This window comes from Lottia gigantea (genome assembly GCF_000327385.1).
Source record: "Lottia gigantea unplaced genomic scaffold LOTGIsca_135, whole genome shotgun sequence".
Classification (NCBI taxonomy): Eukaryota; Metazoa; Mollusca; class Gastropoda; family Lottiidae; genus Lottia; species Lottia gigantea.
In genome coordinates, this window is record NW_008707526.1 from 412,899 (window position 1) to 438,824 (window position 25,926).

General features: G+C 31.1%; 1 protein-coding gene across 1 annotated transcript; it reads right to left on the bottom strand.

Moving 5' to 3' along the window:
• Nucleotides 1-2,178: 2,178 nt before the first annotated feature.
• Nucleotides 2,179-25,310, bottom strand: LOTGIDRAFT_139357 (hypothetical protein; the record flags this gene model as incomplete). The annotated part of the gene is made up of 28 exons (XM_009049411.1): nucleotides 2,179-2,282; nucleotides 2,567-2,672; nucleotides 2,890-2,988; nucleotides 3,354-3,455; nucleotides 3,684-3,859; nucleotides 4,143-4,272; nucleotides 4,517-4,597; nucleotides 4,904-4,972; nucleotides 5,400-5,486; nucleotides 5,676-5,753; nucleotides 5,937-6,006; nucleotides 6,184-6,241; nucleotides 6,359-6,509; nucleotides 6,783-6,907; nucleotides 7,300-7,527; nucleotides 7,868-8,009; nucleotides 8,356-8,438; nucleotides 8,961-9,114; nucleotides 9,504-9,692; nucleotides 9,971-10,064; nucleotides 10,360-10,436; nucleotides 11,018-11,225; nucleotides 11,964-12,047; nucleotides 12,345-12,424; nucleotides 17,065-17,087; nucleotides 19,801-19,891; nucleotides 21,891-21,974; nucleotides 25,248-25,310. 28 exons carry the CDS (start codon nucleotides 25,308-25,310, stop codon nucleotides 2,179-2,181), a joined length of 3,036 nt encoding a protein of 1,011 aa, XP_009047659.1.
• Nucleotides 25,311-25,926: the final 616 nt, after the last annotated feature.

Sequence of the window (25,926 nt, forward strand, 5' to 3'; positions counted from 1 at the left end):
TTTGGCATAAAAGACTGTCAAAAAATATCATCAGAGGCTAGAACAGAGTCAGCAAGGATCAGAATCAGAGCAACTAGTAAAATAAAAAAAAATAATCAAATAAATGAGTTAATATCTGATTATATTTACATAAAACATGATATTAAATATTGAAATAACTGTCAATTAAACTTGACTATAAATGTTCTGAGATTATCTATATAAAATATCCAGTCTTTCTGTAGTCACTTGTATCGTTACTTCAGTCAATTTCTTATCTTGTGTCATTGATGGGGTACCCTTAGAAAATATGCTTTGGCAATCAGAAATTTCAAAAAGTCGGGATTTCCATATATGTTTAAGTAATATAAGGTCTTTCTGAAATGTAATAATATCAGTGATTGTACAATAGTTGGTGTCCTCCATTATTTGTATATTGATCAAGTAAGCTTACCTCAATTTATCCAGAATTTTACTATTTAGATTTTTTGAAAGAAATAAAAATCATTATTTTTTGTAACAGTCATACCACTCAAATTCACTATCCAAAAAATTTCATAAAAATAACCAGTGACTAAACTGAAATATCCTGGATTATCTTATATCGATATTTAATAAAAATCTAATTAAAAACATGACAGAGATGAAAATGCTATCAGAAAAGACAATAATAATAATAATAATAATAAAGCTAGGGTCAAACTGGAAATAAAACTATTCACAATTATCTACAATGGGAGAAGGGGGGTAGGGGAGGCTATATACATTAAAATATTAACTTAACAATCTAATAAAATATACGTTTAATATGATATCTTAGTCGTCTTCTTTGGGGCTGGCTTTTTTTTTTCATAAAACCTCAACTTAGAACTGATTTTAGAATTCTCTTCATTTGATTGGTGAATAATTCAAAATTATAGTTTTGTTGACCAATCAAATAACAGTATTTCATAAAATTCAGATTTTATTTAAGTTACATTTTTATAATTGGACCCCTGATCATGTTCACTCTTTAACTACTGGTCTAATCTAATAGATATCCCGCGATATTTCCAAATAAACATTCTGAAGAAGAATACATAGTATTAGTAATGAAAATGAAATGAAAATAAAGAATGTCCACAGACTTCAAGTAGGTTTTTATTTTGTTAAAGACACACCAACTGTTAAATTTATTTCAACAGTAATTGTATCCCTTTGATTACCAATTTGAAAAGAAAGATGCCAACCTAAAGGAACAGTAGTAAAGAGTAAACTGATCATAAAGAAAACTATGGAAACTTTAAATCAACAAATCTAAAAACTACAATCAAAGATATCAGCCTAGATAAGAGAATTCAGTTCCAGCCACATCAATAATCTATGTGCTTTTGGTGAAAGATGATGCAAAAAATGATGTTGTATGACATGTACACAATTCACAATGATTGCCTTAGGAAGATGATGTACATTTTAAGGCAGACTATATCCAGTTATGCCCTTATGGATGGTCTCCAAATATATTGAGCTAAAGTTTTCAAAATCACCGAATGGACCTTTTGGACCTCTAATAATATTTTGTTCCCATATTAGGGGAATGCTACATTCACATGGACTTTAACACAAAATAAATAACTAAAAGGAAATTGTGTCAGACACATTTCAAATCATATTATGCATTTTCTTATCATTGAGCAAACAAGGACAAAGGGGGGCTAAATTTTGAGCAACTAAGTACATCATTAGGTGAATTCTGTAAAAAAAAAAAAAAAAAAAAAAAAAAGGTTCATTTAGAAAAATTGTAGAACTGGAACTGGGAAATGATGATGATGATGATTATGGATGATGATGAACATCAAAAACCAAAAGCACAAAGAGTAAGACTCCAATCAGCCTTGCTGTTTCCATGTTGGTCACTTCTTCTTTATTGTTTGTTTTTACACTATTAGCACTTTTTATCTCTATTTCTTAAGCAATGGTGAACTAAGAATTTATCAGATGAACATGGATTATTAACAGTATTAATCCAATTGAGTTTCACATTCTTTTGGTCTCCACCTTTTCAGTCAAATGAAAGGAGAACTCCATAGGTAACTTAGAGAGAAATTATGAAAATCTTGCTCACACTGGAAATCTCATTGACTTGTTTTCATCTGATAACTGTATGTAGAGTAGATATTAACACTATATAAAAGTTGATGTATCTAGATGAATGAATAGTTAAAAGTTTTCAGTACGAGATGGAGCTTGAACTAAGCTTTCTACTCGTCTTCTCTGACTACGTCTCACAGCATCAGCTCGTCTGTACGGCTCATTCTTTAAATCTGAAATATACAACAGTTGAGATGAGGTTAAGAGAATTTCCTTGGTTAATGAAAGAAAGATGTTTTCTACTATGCTGCAACTGACTGCCTTCAGTTATTCATGTCTCTTTTTTCTATTGTGCTAATTAAATGATTCATAATCCAAAGTAGACAAATGAAAGAAGAAAACTTTCAACTGTGCATGGGTCAAACTAGTGTTCTCTTCTTCATGCAAATTTCTATCATGTTTTTGGCCACTGGCCACTGGCCACTAATCTATGATTAAAAAGACAACGTTGTCTTACCTAAAAGAATGTCCTCTAAAGCACCATGGTAGACTTCATCTTTATTTAATAATTTCTTTTCTTTTATTTGTTTGTTCCTATTCTTTAATTCTGACACCATCGCCTCCTGTAAAGTTATAAAATAACAAATAATTCAACTGGACATAAATCAGTGTGTCAGATCTTAAAATCATCTTATCTTGAGTGGAAATACTGAAATAGCTAAGTATAAAAATGGATTTTTTCAGCACCTTATAGGACTACTGTAAGAACAACAACATAATGCACAAAGTGAAGAACAGCTTAAGTTCTATACTGTAACAAAGAAATTAAAATATTCTTACCTGTGATAATTTTTTATCTTTGCGTTTATTGGCCCGTTGATCAATATCGGGAATCGTAAATTCTAATTTCTTTCTTCTCTCATTATCTAAAACAGCTTGCTGTAAGATATATCAATATTGTACATTAGATTCAACATTATAGAATACCTGATGACAATTTATGACAGAATTTGTCAAGTACTAAATCATTTAATTGGTTGTTTAATTATAAAGTCATTTAAATAAAATCTTTTAATCGAGAAGAGAAAAAGAACTTATCAACTTTAATTAAACAGTTCACCTAAGGTCACTATCCAACTGAGTTTATCAACCGTCCATGATTTAATTTTGGTATTTTATTGCTAAGTGGTTTCAACAACAAACTATCCTTCTTAGAAAAAATGTAGAACAGATCACAGGCTTTAAAGATGACCTTAGTTTAAACAAAGTCTTTCAACAAGAGATATAATTGGTGGTTAATTTACCTTAAAACCATTTACAAAACGAACAAATTGAGAGAAGAAAGTAGTAGGTGACATGGTTCGAATGTTCTCTCCGTAATATTCCACTACTCTTTTATACGCATCCTGTAAAAAATTACATAGTCGTTAGAAACATGCTTGGATTGACAGACGTTATTAAACTGAGGTAAGAAAAATGTCAGCATTTTTGAAGGCAATGATATTATTTCAGAAGGTATCCTGTTATAAATTTAAAAAATATTATCATAAAACCATCTTCACCATTTACTTATGAATGGAAAAGTTTTATCAAAAAGTTGACAGAGCCTATTATTCTTAAATAATCAAATATACCTGTGCTGTCTTGACATCTGCTTGTAATTTATGGAATTTATCTTCAGAATTGGCCAGGAAGTCTTTAAGAAGAGTAGGGGCATCTTTGGAGTTGCTGCGAGATGCATATTCTTTCTTGGTTAAACTAAACCCTTTTTCTAGTTCATAAATATCAGTGGTGATGTTCTCCATAGAAACTGTTAAAATATTATATAAATATAGAAATAACAATGATAGACAAACTTCAACAGTCGATTCTCATATAATGATAGAGGATATATGACCTAGCAAAATTATAAATTACATCACTCAAATGGTCTTTAACTTTATCAGCAGAATTCTGAGGCTTAGGGAGATAAAAATGGATTCCAAAATTCATAGGACTGACAGATTATTTTTAAACATTCGATAAATACCTCTGAAAGAATTCCAAAATTTCACAGGACCAAAAAAATATATTTGGAATTTCGTCAGACATACCTAAAGCAGCTTTCTCTATAAACCTCAGTTCACTATCAAAGTTGACAACATCAGGGAATTTATCTTGTATTGTTTGAACCAGGAAATGCATCAACGTGACTTTTTTATCACCAGATTTGGTATCTATTAACTATAATAATAAATATATAACTAAATAAACAGATACGTGAATCTCGAATTAAGAAAATATACACAGTGGAAAGTGAGTACACAGTTATCTTGTATCATTGCTGATTCAAAATGACAATAACCAAAATATCCATAGTACTTTCTAAAATTACAATTAAATAGAAATGTGCCAAGCTGATTTAGATTCCACGGAACATTATCAATATGAGATAAGAAATAATTTGCTGGAGAGATATACAACATACCATATCTAAACTCTGTAGTTTAAAACCATAAGCTGCTCCACGTTTAGAACTATTCATATAATTACCAAATGCTAGAATAATCTAAAAAATACAACCTCAATTAAAAATAAATAGCAGCATGTAATTAATTTGGAAACAAGTGACTTCACAAACTATGTGAAAAATTAGAAACATGTTCTGTAGCAGTAGTGACATTTATAGCTTGACCTGCACATGTTCCATATCCACATAAATTGGAATTCCTTAATTCTGCAAAAAGAACCACAAGCAAATTCAGACCACTAGTTAGTCCAAAATGCAGTATATGGTGTACTTTATCAGTTGTTTATTTTAGTTAAGATTTTAATTAACGAAATAACGAAAAGTAATGAAATAATTTTTACTGACCTCCATCATTTTACGTAATTTCTGTGAGTTTCTTAAAGACATTGAAGCAGCAATAATAGCATTAACTTGCTGTAATAATAATAATAATGTTTACATATTATATTGCTAGATAAAATTATCAAAATAATACATGAAACATGTTGGTACTCAGAAGCTCCTGCTGAGTGATATTCAAGGTGCAGACAGACAAACAGTCTTGATTATCGTGTTCCTGACAAGATTTATATTATCAATCAAGTTTAATAATTGTCTTTGATAGTTTTATCGTCTACAAAGACAAACTGTCATCATCCAGTCAGATTCATTTTCCTTTCAATTGCATGCTCCACGTTTTTCTGTAGAAACTGGGCCAGCCCTCAAAACTGAAAGTTGAAGGATCAATATATGTAAAAAAAACAGACAACTTAAATAATTATTTCCAATGCAAAATATGATAGGTTCCTAATATATGTATATAAGAGGAGAATATGATGTGTGAAGAACATTTAAAACTTACCGGTTGAAGATGGTGCAGACTATCATAAAAATTACCAACAAAACTCATTATTGTTAACTTCTGTGACAATCTCTCAACTTTCGCCAACTGAAAATTCAATCATATTAGAATGAACAAGTTAATATTTTTTTTGCACTGTGCCCCATGGACCCTTTTCTCTGGTAACATTTCATAGTAATTAGTATTACATTTCATAACAAGCAGAAATGTGTCTTACTTATGTGTCAAAGTGGAATTTCAAATCTGTCGAAGGAAAGGTAATTATAACCCACAAACCTGTAACATGAATTTATCTTCATCTGATAAAATATCAACTGATTTCCTCTGTTTCTCGTATTCACGATACGCTTTCATCTACAAATACATAAACATATAATTCATGATCATTGTGTTCATTTAAATGATCTTATGTGATATGTTTTAAAAGTTGAAAAACACAAAGCCTTCATCTATTTGTAATCATTAATACTTTGTGTAGGTTAATTAATATATACCTATAAGCAATGTATTGTGTAAGGGATTGAAATGACAACTAACCTCTTGATCATTGGGTAAGATAGTTAATAAAATATCCACCATATCTAGTGATAAACGCTGTAGGTCTAGTCTGAAATAGAAATACACACAATAATATAATATGATAATGATTCAGCACACAAATGAACATGTGAGTTAAGTGATTTTCGTCTAAAGGATAACAAACTGAATCCTCAGTAACACAGAAACAATCAGGATAACAATATCATCAGATACCAGTATAAGAATAAGAATAAATAGTATTTACCCATGAATAGCTCTTACAACCTCGTCATTCTGCATATCCATTTTCCTCCTTGTGATAGCTGAAAAAACAATGTTCTACATGTTAAACATGATACGATAAAGAAAATAATACATTGCAAGCAATGACAAATAATTTCGCAGATTAATTGATCAAATTGCAATCAGAATGTACTTACCAATATTACGTAATCTATTTGGTTCTAATAATGATATAGTTTGTGGAACTTTGTTTTTCTTGCCTAATTTAGGTGTACCATTTTCTGATGATCTGATAGGTCCTGCTGGTCCTAGACGGAATATTTCTTCAAATTCTAAGAAATCTATCACCTTAATGAAAGAAAAATACATTCTCAACATTTCTTAAAATAAATTGTTTGAAAAATTTTGTGGCTTTGTATTGCTTTTGTCTTCAAATGACTTTAATGAAATTTAACTTGACAAAGACAGCATATTATTTATTGTCTGGAGGTTGGACAAAGATGCTTAATGTTAAATGTGGCCTGACTGTATTATTCTTTTTAACATACAAATGTTAATTTTTTTCAATAATTCCATTCAATTCCAAAAAAAAATAGTATGAAAACAATACTTGAAACTTACTGAATATAATTTTTCATCGTCTAAATCTGAGAATATAGTCCCTTTAACTTGTTGAGGTTTTAATGGTGTCCAATTTAATATTGGTAGCCTATATTTAGTCTGGATTTTACGTTTGATCGTCATTGCTGAAAAAAAAAAAAACTTTTTTTTATATACAGTGGTGTAACCTATTTTCGTGGATATAAGGATTCAACACCAAATTTCGTCAAAGATAAAAAAATGAAAAAAAAAATTTATGTCTTAATTTTAGTTAGTTTACGTTTGATCGTCATTGCTGAAAAAAAAAAAATCTTTTTATATATATATATATATATATATATATACAACAAACAAAAGTATGTATTCACATCTGATCTAAAGAGATAATTAACCAAGCAAGGCACGGTTAGATCAATTTCTACTTTTGGTTAATAAATTTAAATTTGACATGTAGACTGTGATGCAATACTGATTAAACTGAAGAAAGCTAAAAATAATTCATAGCTCAATATGACTGGCATTCTATGAACAATCCTACATCCCTTCAATAAAACATGAAATACATAGACGAACTTACCTGACATACTTGGAATGGCTGCTCCAGGGGGAGGGGGTGGTGGGGGTGCAGCTGGTCCTGATGGTGGTGGAGGGGGAGGAGGAGGTGGAGGTGCAGCAGCTATTGGAGGGGGAGGTGGTGGTAATATTCCATTTCCTGTTACAGTATCACCTGAAAATAGACAGACATGAAAGAATGAGTATTTCTCAGCTTGATATAATCAGGAACTGTGACCAAGTCCTATTTCACAATGGCTTAAATACATTAGTTTTTACAAATAGTCTGAATTTTGTTTTACAATTTTAAATAAACATCAATAGAAGGGAGTATTCCATGCTTCATAATTCATTTGGTTATAACCTTTTTAAAAAAAAAGTCCTATTTTCAAAATCATTTCACCATAACATTCAGTTTCTAACTCAGCTTTTAGATCATAATAAAGCTATATCCATATATACCACATGGATAAGTAGGTATTCCAGATTTAAGATCAATGCAATGAAATCGTGCATAATCAATGATAGTAATTCTGTTAAAAGATAAAACTTACCTGGTATAACACCTTGCTTAATTTGTTCCAACTCCACCATTTTGGAGTCCAATAAACTTTGACGTTTCAAATTTTCTTCATCTTTTTCATTTAAAGTTTTCCGTAAGGTATTGACTTCAGTTTCTTGTTGAGCATTAACTTGCTGAAATAGATATGGAATAAAAAGTGTCAACTAGATTTATGTTTATAACATAAGAAGACAATCTCCTGTTCATTGGCTTCACACACCTTGCTAAGATGTTTCGAGTCCAAATATTTCTCATGATGGATCAGATCTTATGACTTTTTAGCCCAGTGTGACTTTCTATTGTTGGTAGGGTATTTCATTTAAGGGATAGACTGTTCTCTAATGAACCAACCAGTACTTCTTATACAGTATGTTCATGTGTATAATGCTCAGTTCCCTAAAAGAGCTTGCTAAACTGGGGGTGTGCATAATAGACAGTGACAAAAAGTCCTAAGTCCTAATAATTCATTTTCAAACTTACTTGTAAAATTTCTAATTCTCTATTAGCCTCTGATAGTTGTTTTTCTAACTCCACTGTTTTAGTCATAGCTTCTTCCTCTACTTCTTGCAATTTTTCACTGATCTATTAAATAGAATAGGACAATAACAATATACAGTTATATAATTATGAACAGTGTTTCAGAAATTTCACTAACCTTGAAGGAAATAGTGAGATTGTGATACTCAACTCAATTTTCACTAGTTGACCAAGCAATCAACTTTTCAATACATTTTTGGTTTTCAAATTATGTGTTACAATTTTTTATTAGCAGACCGAATGCCTAAGGTATTTATCCCACATCAATGTGATTTTCATAATCATAATGTACTTTATATTCTCTTTACACAATAATTGGTATATTTATTATTTCTATAACTACATCAAAACCATATCAACATCTGCTGGAAGCGAATGCTAATTTCTCATGAACTGATCTACCCACCTTAAAAATATGTCTTTCAACAAGATCAGAATAGATTTTTGTTCTATTTATATCTATCTTGAAAATCCCTAACATAACTATTCCTTTAGTGAACCTCCAAAGCATATTTTAAACTTAAAGCTAAAAATTCAAAAAGAATGACTTACATGAGATATTTCATCTTCTAACTCAGCCACTTTTTCTAAAGCTTCTGTTTTGGTTTCTGAATCTTCTAATAAATTAGCTACATCTATCATGTTATCTAAATATGCGTGGACTTGAACAGCCAGACGGTCAGATTCTGTATTACGTAATTTCTACAAACATAAAACATTCTATGAAAAATAATTCTAAAAAATTCTGCACACAATGTCAGTGAATCAAACAGGATATAAATCATATCTAATAGAACTACTGCTGAATTGCCAATCATATTCTTTTGGAAAACAACATTTCTCTGGTATTTATTGTGACATATCTTTGATTTATTTATAAGATGGAATCACTGCTATTGACTCTGCTAGCCAGTCATGTTATAGGAGAGCTGTGAAATATGTGCTGATAACTTGGTCTTCAGGATATTGTGTTCAAAATTACTCAGTTTATTGTTCTCAAAATTATAATGTCCTAGCTGTGAAAAGCAACAATACTGAAAAAAATTGATATTTCTAAAATGCATCATAGATTTTGCAAGAAGAAAACTTACTTCTAAATAGTCATCTAAGCCAATCTGTGTGAACTCATATTGTAAATGAACACGGAAATTCATATTTTCAACAGAATGTACCACAATATTAATAAACTGCATACAAGCCACCATAAAATCTATATGAAACTCTTCATAATTTTTAAAATATTCCATCAGAGTTTCAAACCTGTGGGGCTCACCACACACCTGCAACAAGAAGGTATATTATCAATAGTAATGACATTGTGATGAAATCAAAATTTCTGTGGCATAAGGCTTATTTTAAGAATTCCACAATATCATAGGGGTTATATTTTTGGGTTATAGATATTTAATTGTGGTTACTAGGACTAGCCTGTTTTAATCTACAATAAATGCGTAATATTTTAATGTCTTAAGAAATCGTATCGTGCTTCTATTAATTTGAACATTAACAAACAAAAATAACAGAACTTTCAAAGAAGTTATATACAAACTGCTCATACCTCTTTAAAGTTATCAAAAGCCGAGAGAATAATTTCATGTCCCCCACTCACTAGACATACAGCTGCTAACAACTCTAATACCAACGCCTTAGTTCTGAAAACATATCCAAAGAATTTCTTTTTGGTATTTCAATATACTGAATAATTGAAATAAAAAGGTTTATACTGGTCCATGCAAATATTATCTTCTGTTTTGGACTATTACATCGCACAATAAGTTAAGTTTGAGTCTTTTGACAACAGCAGCAGAACTGATTGCCACACATCAATCAATTCCTTTGAAAAAACAAAAGGGGTAAAAGGGATCTCTTGCAGGTATAGGAGTAAAAACCCAAAATCATTTCATTCCTAATACAATAATTCTGGTCGCCAAATAAAAAATGACTTACCTTAAACTACGATGATTCAAACTAAGAGCAATACAGTTGATGGCATGTTTATGGGCAATCACAAGATTAAAACCATACTGAAATATTCAGAATAAAAAACTATAATTTAATATTCATGAGGCTATGATTCTATGTTATACTATATAAAGGGTTGAGCACACAGTAAAAGAGGAACATCAGAACCATCAGAATAACAGGTATAAGAATTAAAACTAATAAGAAATATTCATCTACGGTAATAATCCTGTCAAAATAAAAATAATTTGAATTGAAGACAACAAAATGAAGCCATGGGAGAATATATCTGCCAATAAACTACATTATTGGCCTATAACAAAACATATTCTTCAAACAATCTTAGCGCTAGGATGTCCTAGGATGTTAACTGTTAACACTGTTTCTAGGGCATCTTAGGGCGAAGATCGTTTCCAGAATACACAGCAAAGATTAAGTACCTACCAGCTGCAATATAGCAATAACATTGAAATACGCCTTATGTCCAATTACCCACATGTAATACTGAAGAAAAACGACTAACATGACTGCATATCATGATTGACATTTTAGGACCATCATAAAGCAAAAGGTCTATTTTAAATTAATTAGCCTGCCTTAATGTTATATGGCTCTAAAGGTTATGTTTTACCCAGTATCTTACCTGATGGTTCATAATAGCCCGTAAACACATTATGCAGACATGGACATCATCTCGAGCTTCCCCCATATTTAATTTACTGGAGTATTTTATACCACGTGCCGAGCCCAGGGTGTTGGAGCGTTTTAATCGAGATATTGGACTCTTAGGACTTAACGTTAAACCTGAATCCAGGCTAGCACTTTTATCTTTATTCAATAACTGTTCTTTCCTACAATGAGACAATTTAAGAAAAATAAAATAAGTAATGTTGATGAGGTCAAAAAGAAGGAAAATAATGGTAAAAAAAAGATACTACAGTAAAATTTTTAGCCATGTGGTTATTTGCTTATGTTTGACTTATCTTTTTATGTTATAATTTGTAAATGGAATTTATGAATGACTTATCATTTATCATCCTTTATCATTATAGATATAACAAAATCATGGCTTCAAGGGAGAGAAATCATGCAGGCTTAAATCTAAATTATCTTGTTTCTATCTACAGTTTTATTACCATCAAACTATTTGACAATTTGTCAAAATCTTGCACTTGATGTGGAGGCTAAACGCCAAATATAACAATAAGTTTGTTGTGTAATGTACAGAAGTTTTATATAGGCTCATAACAAAGAGGAAATGCTGTGTTGAAAAGTCAAATATGTTAAACTCCGGCCCAATACAATCAATATAAAAAAACACTTCCTTCTTTACATTGTCTAAAAATAAATACGTTTTTACAGCTTTTCATTCAGCTTTCCTCATGTTTTCATATAAAACATGATCCGATTTCAAACACCCAATCAAATTTAAATATGAGAGCCAAGATCAATGACCTGCACTGACTGATTTTTTTTAGCTTTTTATGTGAAAAGAAACTCATATCCCAATAATGCTACTTGCATGAAACTAAAAGTACAGTACAAAATCAAAAAAAGGCATAGAATATTAGAAGTTTCCAGCAAAATACCTCATGACAACTTGTGTAAATGATAAATAATCCACTAAAACATCTAAACCTTGATTTTCTTCGTTTAAAAATTCTCGTACCCATCTGAAATACAATGAATATTATGTTAATTTTAAGGGCCCCTGTTTATTTTCCTTATACTGATCAAGTCTATGCAATGAGAAAGGTAAAGGACTGTATCAAAAACTCATTTTCCTTATACGTTTTCAATATGTCTCTCATAGGTTTATATTGCTTGTATGGTTTTAATGGCATTATTTTTAATGAGAAGATATATTGAGGCAAGGATTATGTAAGGATGTTAAATATTCTCCATACCAAGACATCCTCATCTTGATGTTGGTCCACAGGAACATAATGATAGATATTAAAAAAACTCACTCTATATGATTGGTACGTAATGAAATTTCTAAATCTCGTAAAACTTGAGTTGAAGTGGAATCTCCAAGTATCTTCCTTTTCTACAAAATAAGAACAAAACACAATTAATTCACATTTTTCCATTCAATAGAACCCTTTAAAACAGACACTGAATACATTAAAATCTTAATTAATAGTTTCAAAGTGCTAAAGACAAGACAGTGCTGTGAATGGATACCTGTATTATATGTATCAACGAAGACATTATGTTGTATCTAAATTTTTAACAATTTTACATGAGAATAAACAACCATGAATGGTTTATAAATGAAAGCGAAAATGAACATGAAGTTTATAAATTAAAATGTTGGAAATAATGTAAACTTGAAATATGTTAATAAACTAAACAAAAAATATCACAAACATTCTGTTAATGAAAAAAGCATTACATTTCATTTTTAATTCATTTTCCATTCTATTAAAAACTAAAAATTCATTCTATCATAACTTAAAATATTACAAATCGGACATAGCACAAGATTCATTGAAAATAAACAACAATTACTGCTTTAGACCTCCTCAAGTGAAATTCCTCGTATCAATGATTTATTTGCTGTTATCAATATATTGCCAAACCATCATGTTTGATTTCAGGTTTCATTTTGCGAGTCGTATTGTCAGTACTTAGCATTTTTTGTTATTATCAAATTTGAAATAAATTTGTCATCAATATGTGACAAGACACATATTATAATCAGTATACTTTAACATAAATAGGATATATTATAATAATTGGTATTTGATTTCAGCATTACTATGGCTGACTTTGCACCCGGGCTTGACAAAGAACATAATGGGACTTGTTTTATAAAATCGCGAACACATCAAAAAACGAGTTCATGATAGTGTTCATATATTAACACTAAAAGACATAAGTATAAATCTATGTAATTGTTGCTATCGTATGTGATAAGAAATGTTTACATCTCTGAAACACCTGATGTCACTTTGTAATCATGTTCAACAACAAAATTTTATATTTCTACTACATGCAAGAGTGATCAAATACTCAAATTTTGATATATTTTAAAAAGAAACAACAAAATAATGGTACAAGGATGCAAAATGTCTAGTACTACCTAATGACTATCCATAAACATGCTTCAAATGTCCATACAACATTCTCAGTTTTTATATAAGCTTAGATAACAGGTCTATTTGTCTGGATCTATACAACAATCAATTTCTGTTGATGTATTTATACATTGTTACACTATCTGTCATCAGTAATTCTTAGATTATATTTTAGAAATCTTATTTACTTTCCACATAATAATATCAGGACATTTCTTCCTGAATCTGATATTTAAAACCATTATAGGACCATTGGCAATTATTCATACAACATTCTCTGATAGATATATAGATAACTTGTTCATATTTCTCAAAATATTAAATATAAAATTACTTTATGTTGTATTTTCTCCAGAAATTTATAACAATAAAGATGTCCAGAAGACCTTTAACAAATGACATAAAATTGAATTTTATGTTCTTCTTTTCTGACAAATAAACAAAACCATGATATTGTCTTTAATGGGTTTTTCTCAAATACTTTGGAAATCCTAAAATCATGTTCTCTATCCAAATTCCTTCCTTGCTTTTTTTACTGTATGGTTTATTTAGCATTGTACTTATTGCCTTGTTACAATACACCTTTAGTTAAAATGGTGACATTCAATCAATGCCCAAGGGCTCTTATGACAAGAAGTTTTGATATCAAATTAAAAGAGTAAGAAAGCTAAAAATAAATAATATGTTATGCTATTCTCAGGTTTCCTGATTTATGAGTTACAAATGGAAGTCAACTGTTCCTAGTCACAATGACCTACGGTGACCTGACATGATCAACCACTGGTAAATAATGCCATGTTAATGCACCAAATAACACAAGATATATTCCAATCAGCGTTTGCCTGCATGTAAGAACCTAATTTTTATTTTACTAACCTCAGGAATGGAGTCAAGGCAGTTTGTTTAATATTATAATTTCTTACACTAATCCACACAGGCTTTTGTCAACTTAACTTATTTGGCCTGAAGGACATTTTCAATCCAAAAAGCTTTAAAATAGCAGTTTATACTAAGGACTTGAAAACATGCAATGTAGACAGATTTGTAGTGGTAATGTTGTGAGAGCTTAGCATCAGCCATAATGTAAAACTTTCTGTTTTAGAGTGATTAGAACTAGACCGGTTATCAGTCAGTCCGTGAGGATGAAACTGGCTACCAGCTGAGCTATCCAACTGCCCCAGGGTAGGGTAAAGGACAAGCTAGTTAACAAGTTATAAAAGTAGTAAACAGTTTAGGGTGGTATATATTATAGTTTAATGACTAATTGTCTATAAAACTTCCTGTTGGACAGCTGTCTTATACTAGTTACTATATTACTACTGACATTTCAACAAGTTCACATCATATTACACTTTAACCCTTCTATACTATCTTACCATCTAATATCCAATATATATATACATTAATCTACCCCCTTATAGTGAGATGTGCTTTACATCATATCAACAATACCAAATTTTGATAGACCCATATACCACTCTCTAAAAATCCAATACGCAATCTAGATAAACCAATATCCTGCTCCCTTAGAGAGATGTACCATGATCTAGACATCTATATGCTTCTCCCTCAAATACCAATACCCAATCTAGAAAGACTTATATCCTACCCCTTAAAACCAATACCCAATCTAGAAAGACCTGTATCCTACCCTCTACAACCAATACCCAATCTAGAAAGACCTATATCCTACCCTCTAAAACCAATACCCAATCTAGAAAGACCTATATCCTACCCCCTAAAACCAATACCCAATCTTGGAAAACCTATATCCTACCCACTTAAGCCAATACCCAATCTAGAAAGACTTATATACTACCCTCTAATACCAATACCCAATCTAGAAAGACCTATATCCTACCCTGTAATACCAATACCCAATCTAGAAAGACCTATATCCTACCCTCTAAAACCAATACCCAATCTAGAAAGACCTATATCCCACCCCCTAAAACCAATACCCAATCTTGGAAAAACTATATCCTATCCACTAAAACCAATACCCAATCTAGAAAGACTTATATCCTACCCACCAAAACCAATACCCAATCTAGAAAGACCTATATACTACCCTCTAATACCAATACCCAATCTAGAAAGACCTATATCCTACCCTCTAAAACCAATACCCAATCTAGAAAGACCTATATCCTACCCACGAAAACCAATACCCAATTTAGAAAGACCTATATCCTACTCTCTAAAACCAATACCCAATCCAGAAAGACCTATATCCTACCCCCTAAAACCAATACCCAATCTAGAAAGACCTATATCTACCCACTAAAACCAATACCCAATCTAGAAAGACCTATATCCTACCCACTAAAACCAATACCCAATCTAGAAAGACCTATATCCTACCTTCTAAAACCAACACCCAATCTAGAAAGACCTATATCCTACCCACTAAAACCAATACCTAATCTAGAAATACCTATATCTACCCTCTAAAACCAATACCCAATCTAGAAAGACCTATATCCTACCCCCTAAAACCAATACCCAATTTAGAAAGACCTATATCCTACCCTCTAAAACCAATACCCAATCTAGAAAGACCTATATCCTACCCCCTAAAACCAATACCCAATTTAGAAAGACCTATATCCTACCCTCTAAAACCAATACCCAATCTAGAAAGTCCTATATCCTACCCACGAAAACCGATACCCAATCTAGAAAGACCTATATCCTACTCTATCCTATTTTTCCCGCTTGGATAGGTGTGCTAGGGTCTTACAGTATAAATCATTCGGTATCAACTCTTTATATGGACCAAAACCTAAAAATGATAATGACAACTCAAAGATATTTATCATTAAGCCAAGTCTTAGCAGTATTAGCCAAAGTGATTAGCTCTTAGCTTCAGTATGATGAGTCATTTAGAGGATAAAGCCAATGTATCAAAGCCAATGTCGGTTATGTCAGTTAGTTTTAAGTTTTACATTCTCTGAGCTAAATGTAATTTTAAAGAAATAAATGTGTTTACATTAAAACTAACTTAGACAAGCAATAAATCTTACTCAATTGGACTTAAATTTGACAAAACAGCACAAAAACTATGACTTACAGAATTCAAATTAACAAATTAGATAAAAAAAAAAGAAAGGTTTTTAACAAACAGGAGATCAAAGAAACTGTTAATTGAAATCAAACAAATCTATGTAGAATCTTTTAAAGACAAATATTCTAAAAAAGTTCGTTAATTTGCTTTCATTGCATTTTTTTAAAAATAATGAGCAATTTAAAGATGTGATTCCTTTCAAGTCAGTGTTCTTGAAAAAAAAATAGCTTAAAAGTGTTTCGGCTTTTTTTGCACATTATATTAGATTGATCATGTTTCAATGATTCTGGATTTGTAAATCATTAAAATAATGTGTCCTCTTCATTAAAGGCATATACCCAGGTTGAAGAAACACAGTATATTGATTGGATAATAGAACTAAATTAAAAATCTATTTCAGTACGGTAATTGACCAATTAAATGACTAAAACACTACAATTTATTTGCATAAAAATTATACAATCTAAGAAACACCCAAATTTTGCAATTTCCCTTGTCTACAAGGATTTTGTTTTACTAGAAGATTATCAGACGATACACTAATAATAAATAATAGAATTTGTCTAGCAATTCCCTTTAAAACTGGCTTCTACACAGTTTACTAGTGCAGTTAAGAAAATAATTAGTGAACTGAAGTCATTGCAAGCTGGTAAAATAAACTTGTAACTATATTTATAATATTCTAGCTTTCAGCAGATGTTAGACAAAACCTTTATTATATTACAAATACGCCTGATTCATAACTTGTGTAGTAGATTGTATTTATGACCTTGACCCTTATAATTCCATCAATGAAAGTTCAAGGACAGTTTCACATCTGCCGACTACAAAGCACAAATGTATTGATAGTCTTCAAATACTGTGTTTTGATTATAAACTAGTATTATGATTTCTATAAATATTTAAACAGCATCTAAAAAGCATCATAATTTTGCTGCATACCTTTTTCAAAGACTAAACTGGATATTTGGTTGATTTATCCCATGCTTGATGTCTCAAAAACTGTCAGTTGTTTTACAACTTTAACCCAACAAAGCAAGCAAATTTTACTCTTTCTCAAATTTACTTATCTCTTGTGGTTTAAGTCAAGCAAAAGCAAGGCATTTGACATTTTCTTTTCGCTGAGATACTTTTTTTTTTTTGGAAGACAAGCAAGACAACATAAAATATAAACGATAACAAAATGAATATAAATTATAGAAATAAAATGTAGAATTTTACGCAATACGAATGTTTTTACTTACTAACACCGTTGGCACGATCACAGGTATATTTACATACAGCTAATAACAAAATGAAATGAAATCAAATGCAATGTGAATTTAACACCTTTTTATTTTGTACATTACTAAACAAATGAAATGAAATGAAGTTTTATATCCTAGTGTACAGTACATTATTGGGCTTATGAGATGTATTGGGGGTTTCAAATCATAACACATCAAATGAGATACACAAGACTCAGCATGTGCTGAAGGTGGAGTTACATGAGTCAATCAACATAGTTAACTGCTCCCATCTCTGTGCATGATGCTTCAAAATTAAAGTTTAGTAGCAGTAACCTTTCATGTTATTCTAGCACACGTAAAGCTTAAAGACAATTCACAGTAATTACATATAAATTGCATCAATAGTCACATTTTCAAATTAGATTAATGTTGTTCTTTATAAGAATTTCAAGACGGACAGACAGACAAGGGCAAGGACAGCACTATTAAGTACTATCATTTATATTTTAATTGTCAGTTGAACAAAAATCACTCAGTAAAAACTAACTATCAAAATTGAAACAAAATCATCTGCAAATCAAAAATATCATTCTGACTGAAAAGCTAAAATCAACTTGTTTCAGAGAGGGGATGAAAGCTCAATTAAACATTCGCTTCAAATCAGTTTTAGAAAGATGGAAGAAGTTCTGTAATTCTGAGACATGCTGATTTGGCATGCTTCACAATTATTTTATTTCTTGAATTTTGCAATCTTTGATTGGATATAGTTCTCTTAACATTTGCTTAAGCAGATGACAGAGCTTAACTTCAGGTACCAACACTTTTCACAAGTAAAATCCAATTCAAATTCAATTATATACTTGGAAGTTCTCACAGCTCATCATTGAAGTGTTCAAACATCCATAAACTTTGTTTAATTTAGGACAGCCTTTAGCTTTTATTCATTATAAATGTCACAGAAGCTGAAATTGAGCTCTATCACGTGAATTAGGAAATATTAAGATGACTATATATATACACATATAATATGAACATTTTTCCAAATATAGCCAAAATAATTGTGATAATATCTAACTTAGTTTAGAAATGAGCATGACCAAAAGCAAAGAAAATGGCAGGCCAAATATAGTTGTGGAGAGGGTATCAACATACACTTCCGTTGGTGCATTGGGCAAATGGAACCACAGTTTGAATGGTGAGGCACATTCTTTGCTGAAATAGGATATAAATAACAGTTTTCAATCTTATCATAATTCTTGGGACATATCAGTTTTTTTCCCTTATATCAAATACTGTCCATTTCAGTTTCTTCTGATTTAGATAATAGTGTTTTGAAGAATTTCATATGTTGCCAAACGGAGTCTAATGTCAATGCCATTTTTAAGCTTTTACTAATGTGAAGTTCTTTATCAACCCAATGTAGGTCAAGTGGCCATGGCGTAACCATCAATTTACTCCTTAGGTCTTTTCTTACAGAATCATCAGAATATCTCATGCCAACTCATGGACCTTGTTTTCTGTTTTGGGATTTTCAAGAGTTTTTGTTGTTTCCTGTTTTTTGGGCCACAAAGTAAGTCATTTTAACAGCTAAACAAGAACAGGTAAGTTTGTAGAACACAATGACAGAGAAGGATTGTTGAGTACAGTAACATACACCAACAGGCTAGAGATGTGTATTAGTTGACCACATTAACTCTGTCTGGATATCTGAACAGATATCACTTAATAAAATATTTACATTAATCATTGTGTATTGAAATATACGTTAATCTGATAAAAATGAAGGTCTGCATGATCTGTTTTTCTGCAGGTTACAACACTTGTCATTCATAGACTTCAAGTGGAAACATTTTCAGAAAAACAACTGAAAACTTTTAGGTTTTCATCTTTATCTGATTGGAAATATCTACTATTAATTACAGAAATCTACTGAATCAACTATATTTTTCTCAATGTATCATTTAAATCTACAGATGTCATCCCCTCCTTTCTCAGCCTAGAATAAGAGTCGAGATACTTCAAAATTTAAAAAAATATGAATCAACACTTACCCGCGAACTTCGTGTTGACTTGGGATCTAGGTAAGTCCTTAATTTATCTAAATAAACATGGGGAGGATCTTTAGCATGCACACGGTCCTGAAAAAGATTTAATAACATTAATCAAAATCTAAACAGTAGCCTCTAATAACTTCACAAGCAATTATTCGAGGACAAAATCAACTCATGACTCTGAGTTCCACTGGTTTAGCTAGAGAGGCTAAACTATTATTGTAAATAGATATTATTCTGTGAATGGGCTTGTTTTGTTTTTTTTGGTACCAATATATTTTGGGACTTTAACTAAAGTGTAAAATCATTTGTTGACATTTAACCATCCACTGCATCTAACGTGAAATTAGTTGTGGCTTTATCTCTAGTGCATATTATGTGGGTGTATGAAAATATATTCCTCTTGTTACATACTACATAGATTGCACATATTCATAATCACTTAATTAATCACCAGCTGACCAAAAAGATTCTAAATCATTAAATCTGATTGTTTTATTCAAATGAAATGAAGTTTACAATAACACTGCTAGTTATAGATATTATAATAATATATTCTAGTAGCTGAACATATGTCAACATCTACTTTCTAGTTTAGTTTCAGTTATAATGAACAAACCAGCTGATATCAATGTTTAAAAGTTTTTACGGGCGGGCGGGTGTATAGACCAAGGTATATAATATAATGTAATATGAGCTAGTAAAGAAACTCTTGTGTTATTTGTTTTGGTTTAAATTTCTATTTCTCTTGCTCTCCCTCTCTACTGTTCTACTATTTCTTAATTCTTAATCTAATGATACAGACAGTGCTTGTCGAGGCAACAATTTCCTTAAATCAAAATGTAAAATATCTTAGGAAACAACAAAATTTTAACAATTTCCGGTAGTCAAAATATATAATGCAGAAAAACAAAAACTTTTAGATAAGAAAATATCAAATGACATTAGTGTAGACTTTTAAAAAAAAAAAGTTTATGGCATTCTAAAAAAATCTGACAAAGAATTATCAAATTCCAAACATTGGCATTGACCAAATTTCAAGGACAATCAGATCAAAATTCTAAAGGACTGCATCCCTTTCAAAATGATTAGATTTCATTCTGACACAGTAGGAACTGAAGTTACAGGGTTATTGAGTAAAGATATTGAATTGTACACAAATAACAACCTTCTTAAAAAATATTTTGTTTAAAACATGAGCCAGAAAACAATAAAAACTTCTCCTTTTAAGACTTTCAAATATTGAAATAGATTAAGAGAGCAGTTTTAGCCAGATTTGTTTACATTTCTCAAATATTTTTTGTGTGGGTGTATGAAATGGACTAGTTTAATATTAAATTAGGGAAGTTAACATTTACCGGGCCATCAACAGTGAAATCAATGCACACATTATAAATACTGATGTTCACAAAGTTGGCACATATCTAACATTTATCTCTCTATTCTTGTATTAGGTGTTTAAAAGAGAAGCACTGGCCTAGGTCATAAGTAGAGACTGTAGATTTCAGCATTAAAATATATCAATCTGCTTAGAAATTACTTACTTCTGAAGATTTTTCTAAGGTAAACAAATAATTTTAAAAATGCAAAGCGATTGTTTCAGAGAGTTATTGAATCTACCATGGACTAGAATATTACTAAACGTTTAGTATTGATGTTAGGGAATGCATCTTCAAGTTCTTTATAAAAACATTTGACAATCGAAGAGGTATTTTTAGCTGTAAAATTGTAGATGACAACAAAAGGTATAATTTGATTGTCATGCTGAATATTTAGATCTTATAAAGAATGTGTTTGTTAATTTTATTAGAGATGCACATAGCTTCAGGTCAAATTAATCATTTCATTTTTTTTTTTATCAAATTTGAATAATTTGTGAATCAATCATATTTGTCTCGTTAAATTTGTACTGGAGTTACAAATTATAATATTTCATGGATTTATTGTACACTTAAAACAACCTTTTTCCATGTCACTGACATTGTTATTTATTAGAATTGCTGTAAGCAAAATAAAAGCTTCTTTCAGATCTTTCTCAATCTTCTGTACAAATATATAATTTTTAAACCTGGAAATTGGAACATACCTGATCACAAATGAGATCCCATTTCTTCTCATCATCATATCCTTTTAATACCTTCGCCTTGTCTGGTGGTAGGTCCATAGACGCCTGAAAAAAATGAGTTATTAAGTATCAGAATAGCTTTATCATTAAGGACAAATATTTCTAAAATTTTTATGTGTATAAGGGACACTTATAGCATCAATTTGCATCATTTCAATTTTCAGTCAGACATCTGTGGTCCCTACGATTCCACTAAATCTAAGTGTTTGATGACGTCACTAGTTGCAAAATATGCTTTATAACATACAACCCTTCGCAATTAGTGACATCATCAAACATTTAGTTTTATTGAAATTGCAGGAACCACAGAAATCATATCTAATATTGTAATGCTGCATATAATCTATGATCTTAATCAAATGTACAGTACAAGTAGTGTTGGACTTATAGATTAATATTCAGACATGACTGGTAAATATAGTTTAATCAACATCCCTTCTACCAATTTAAATGATATTATCTGTGATCTAGTTAATTGAGGGTACAGTACCAGTACAGTTAGACTTAAAGTACCGATAACCACTCTAGTTAGGTGATGTTATCTTTTAAGACTCTTTTTATCTCTCCTTAGTCCATTCCAGTACTCAATTCAAAAACACCATAGTTCTAATTCATTACTGGTACTAACTTTAAAACTAGACTTTTAGTTATAAAGATATAACATCAAATAGATGAAAAAGCTGGCCTTACTTGCTTAATGAAAGAAGTTTTCTTATAAAATTTTTTAAGGCAATGCTTTTCGAAGCTGGATTTCATGTGGCTAGATATTATGTGGGTACACATAAAATCTTAAAATTTGTCACACATTTTTTTAATTTAACATAAGCTTATAATATATGATCTAAGCTTATAAATCAACAATATTTCATCTTTAAATTGACAATTGGTAATAAAGAGAACAAAACAATAACATACAAGAGTAACAAGACACAATATATGTTTTTAATTTGTTTTCATTATGATATACCACTAGGTCAGACCTCATACTATGATTAAAAGGAAGTAAATGAGCAAGCCATCAATTTATTTGTGTGATAATTAACTTGATGAAACAAAAATATATAATTAGTTTCACACTGATGCTACTGACTCTGTTACTTTTGTTGGTTGAACAAAATTTTAACAATTATTTTGATGCAAATTCATACTTCAGCTTCAAGATAGTACTGGAACACTGCCTTTACAGAAATATAGACATGAACAATTATTCTGGAGTTTTAACAGTTGCCACTGACATCTAGATCAACCTAGTGTTACACCAATGTCATTGTGTATATTACTGATACCACTACAATAATCATTGTTTAACATAGATAACAGGAACACAGGGCATGCTTAGCTTTCCAGATCAAATTTACCATTATTAAGACATGAGACTATTCCAGAAAGTTTTTGACTGTTGGCTTCACATGATCTCATTTTATGCTGATGAGACATTTCAGCTGTAATCCCTCAATATAATAAAGAGAGCAGATTTTTAAAATAGGGGTTAACTTTCCAACATAACTTCAAGTCTAAGGGGCCGGAAAAGCCATGAATACAGGTACTTGTTGACTTAAACACTCAGTCATTTAGAAAGTAATGATATGTATGATACGTTAGTCTCATTGAATGTGAAAAGGAAATAGATGATCAAGTGAAGGTGTTATATTTGACCCATTTCAGTAACCTACTAGCTAGTGAATGGTGACTACTTCCAATATAACTACTACCCAGTATTTACATTAATATAGTCACAGTCAACTCTCACTGTCAACTTTACTGTAAGTGTCAAGTAAATTAATGACTTGAGGTGTAAATAGGACGACTGCCTCATGGTTCAACATACTTTAATCACACAGCAAAACAATTTATGTAGGAGGACATTTATGAGTACTGGTATAAACAAATGAAATTAATGGAGTTTTCAGCCTACTTTTCTGCACCATGTTGTCTAGTGAAGAGGGGCAATGCCATGCAGGGTGCATTGAGGGAAATTTAGCCGGGACAGTGGCATTAGCCTGGTCTATTTCAATTTCCAACCGTCGAGGGATCTTTAGCATGCACAGCCTGTAGTGCAGGGCCTCGGTTTATTGTCCTATCCGAAGGACTGGACGCTTTTTCCATGTCAGCCCCTCGTACCGGTATATAATATTATAAGTGAAAACTCTATATATAAAGTCATTTGAAAAATAACATAATTAACAGCAAAACAATTGATACATAGGGGACATTTATGAGTATAGAGATCTACCAATGTTCCTGTTAAGCCCAAATCTACATAAAGTCTTCTAAAAATTCTGAAATATCAGTCATAATCTGTCAATTGCTGTAGACCTCTAATCAGAAATGATTTGATGAACACAGCTTTGCAACATAGGCTGTTAAACTGTTTATCTGTCTGTGGTAAGCTTGATTACTTCTTAGGCAAACTGACTTCAACTTTAGGATGCACATGAAATCAAAATCTAACGTCACTTTTTCTTCTTCATACGGTACTTATTTAAATCTTATGTAGCAAGACACTTGTTGCTTTTAACACAACCTCATCTGATCAAATTATTTATGAGTTGTCCTGTAAGCTTATATTCTTCCAACCAAATGGAATCATTTTGCACCATAACTTTTTCGATTGATCTGTATTTATTTGAAAATTTCACCACTGAACACTGTCAGGTGAAAAAAACAGTTTGATGATGAAGTGTTTTTTATGAATTTGAAATGTAAGTAAAAGACACCAAATTGTTTTTTGATGATTCATGTGAAATCTGACCATAGTTTTTCTATTTGTGAATAACAATAATAAGGTCAACAAATATTGATTTTGCAGCAATAATTATACAGAGGACTGTACCTTTCATTGATGATTAATAATTAGTAATAAATAGGTGTTACAAAATAGGTCTAACCCATTTCTATTAATTAGGCTATCTCACTCTGAATTCAAATAGTATAGTAAACAAAGATCTCAATACCAAACTTGTAAAGTTCGCATTAGTTGACTGTCATCATTCAATTATCAACTATCATTCTGGAAGCTTATGACAGGTTTGGCTTAAACTGTTAAATTTGGTTATGTATAGAATATCCAGACGTAATAATATTTGTGCTATTTAGTGGGCAAGTATACAACCTATTAGCACCCAAAATCTAAGTAAACAACCTCACAATCAACAAAACAAGGCCTTGTTTAGTTGAGTTGTTTGTAGGGTGGCCTACAATCACTACCACTTTCAGAAATACATGTCAGTCTAGGAGACAGTTACTGCTCCCGTATTATCATAAGCCTCATTGTACAACCCCAACCAAGATATAAGAAGTAGATCAAAGCACACATACCAAAACTTTTGTGAAGCGTCTTTCAAGTTCCGATGGTTCTGGCATTGGTAATCGGATTGGCATCGAGGCCTTTCGTTCTGGCCGATGCAATTCGTGGCTGCTCTCGGAATTCCCCATTCTTTTCATTGATGCCGTTTTGTTAGGTCACAGTACTATATCCCTTTTCGATATATGAATGATAAAACAACATTATCTCCTCCTGAACATAAAAAATTTACGTTTTCTTGGCATGACAGACCATTATTATTATTCCTAATATTTCCACAGGCAGGGCGGAAATTACAATGTAGGGTGCGCTGTCAGTGACTCATCGCTCATTCTCGCGAGAGTTTCCTCTACTTGTCACTTCACAAAAGAACTAAAATAAATCTTTACTTTGCCACTTTTCGGCAAATGTAGCCTTATTTCCTTTACTAAACAACGTAATCGTAAATGCCACAGTCACAGGGCATGACAGGAATAATAATTTAGGTCTTAAAAACATAAATATTTTGTGCAAGTAAAAGAACCGAACCGGCCGGTGGTCTAAGGGAGGTAACTTCATTTAATGAATGAAGTTATGCTACAGACTGTTATTAAGTTAAATACGCCACTCGGAGCCGTATCTGTCATTATCATCAGTGTTTTTATGTCTAATAATTCCTGTTAACTTGGTTCCTGAAATAACATTATGTTCTAT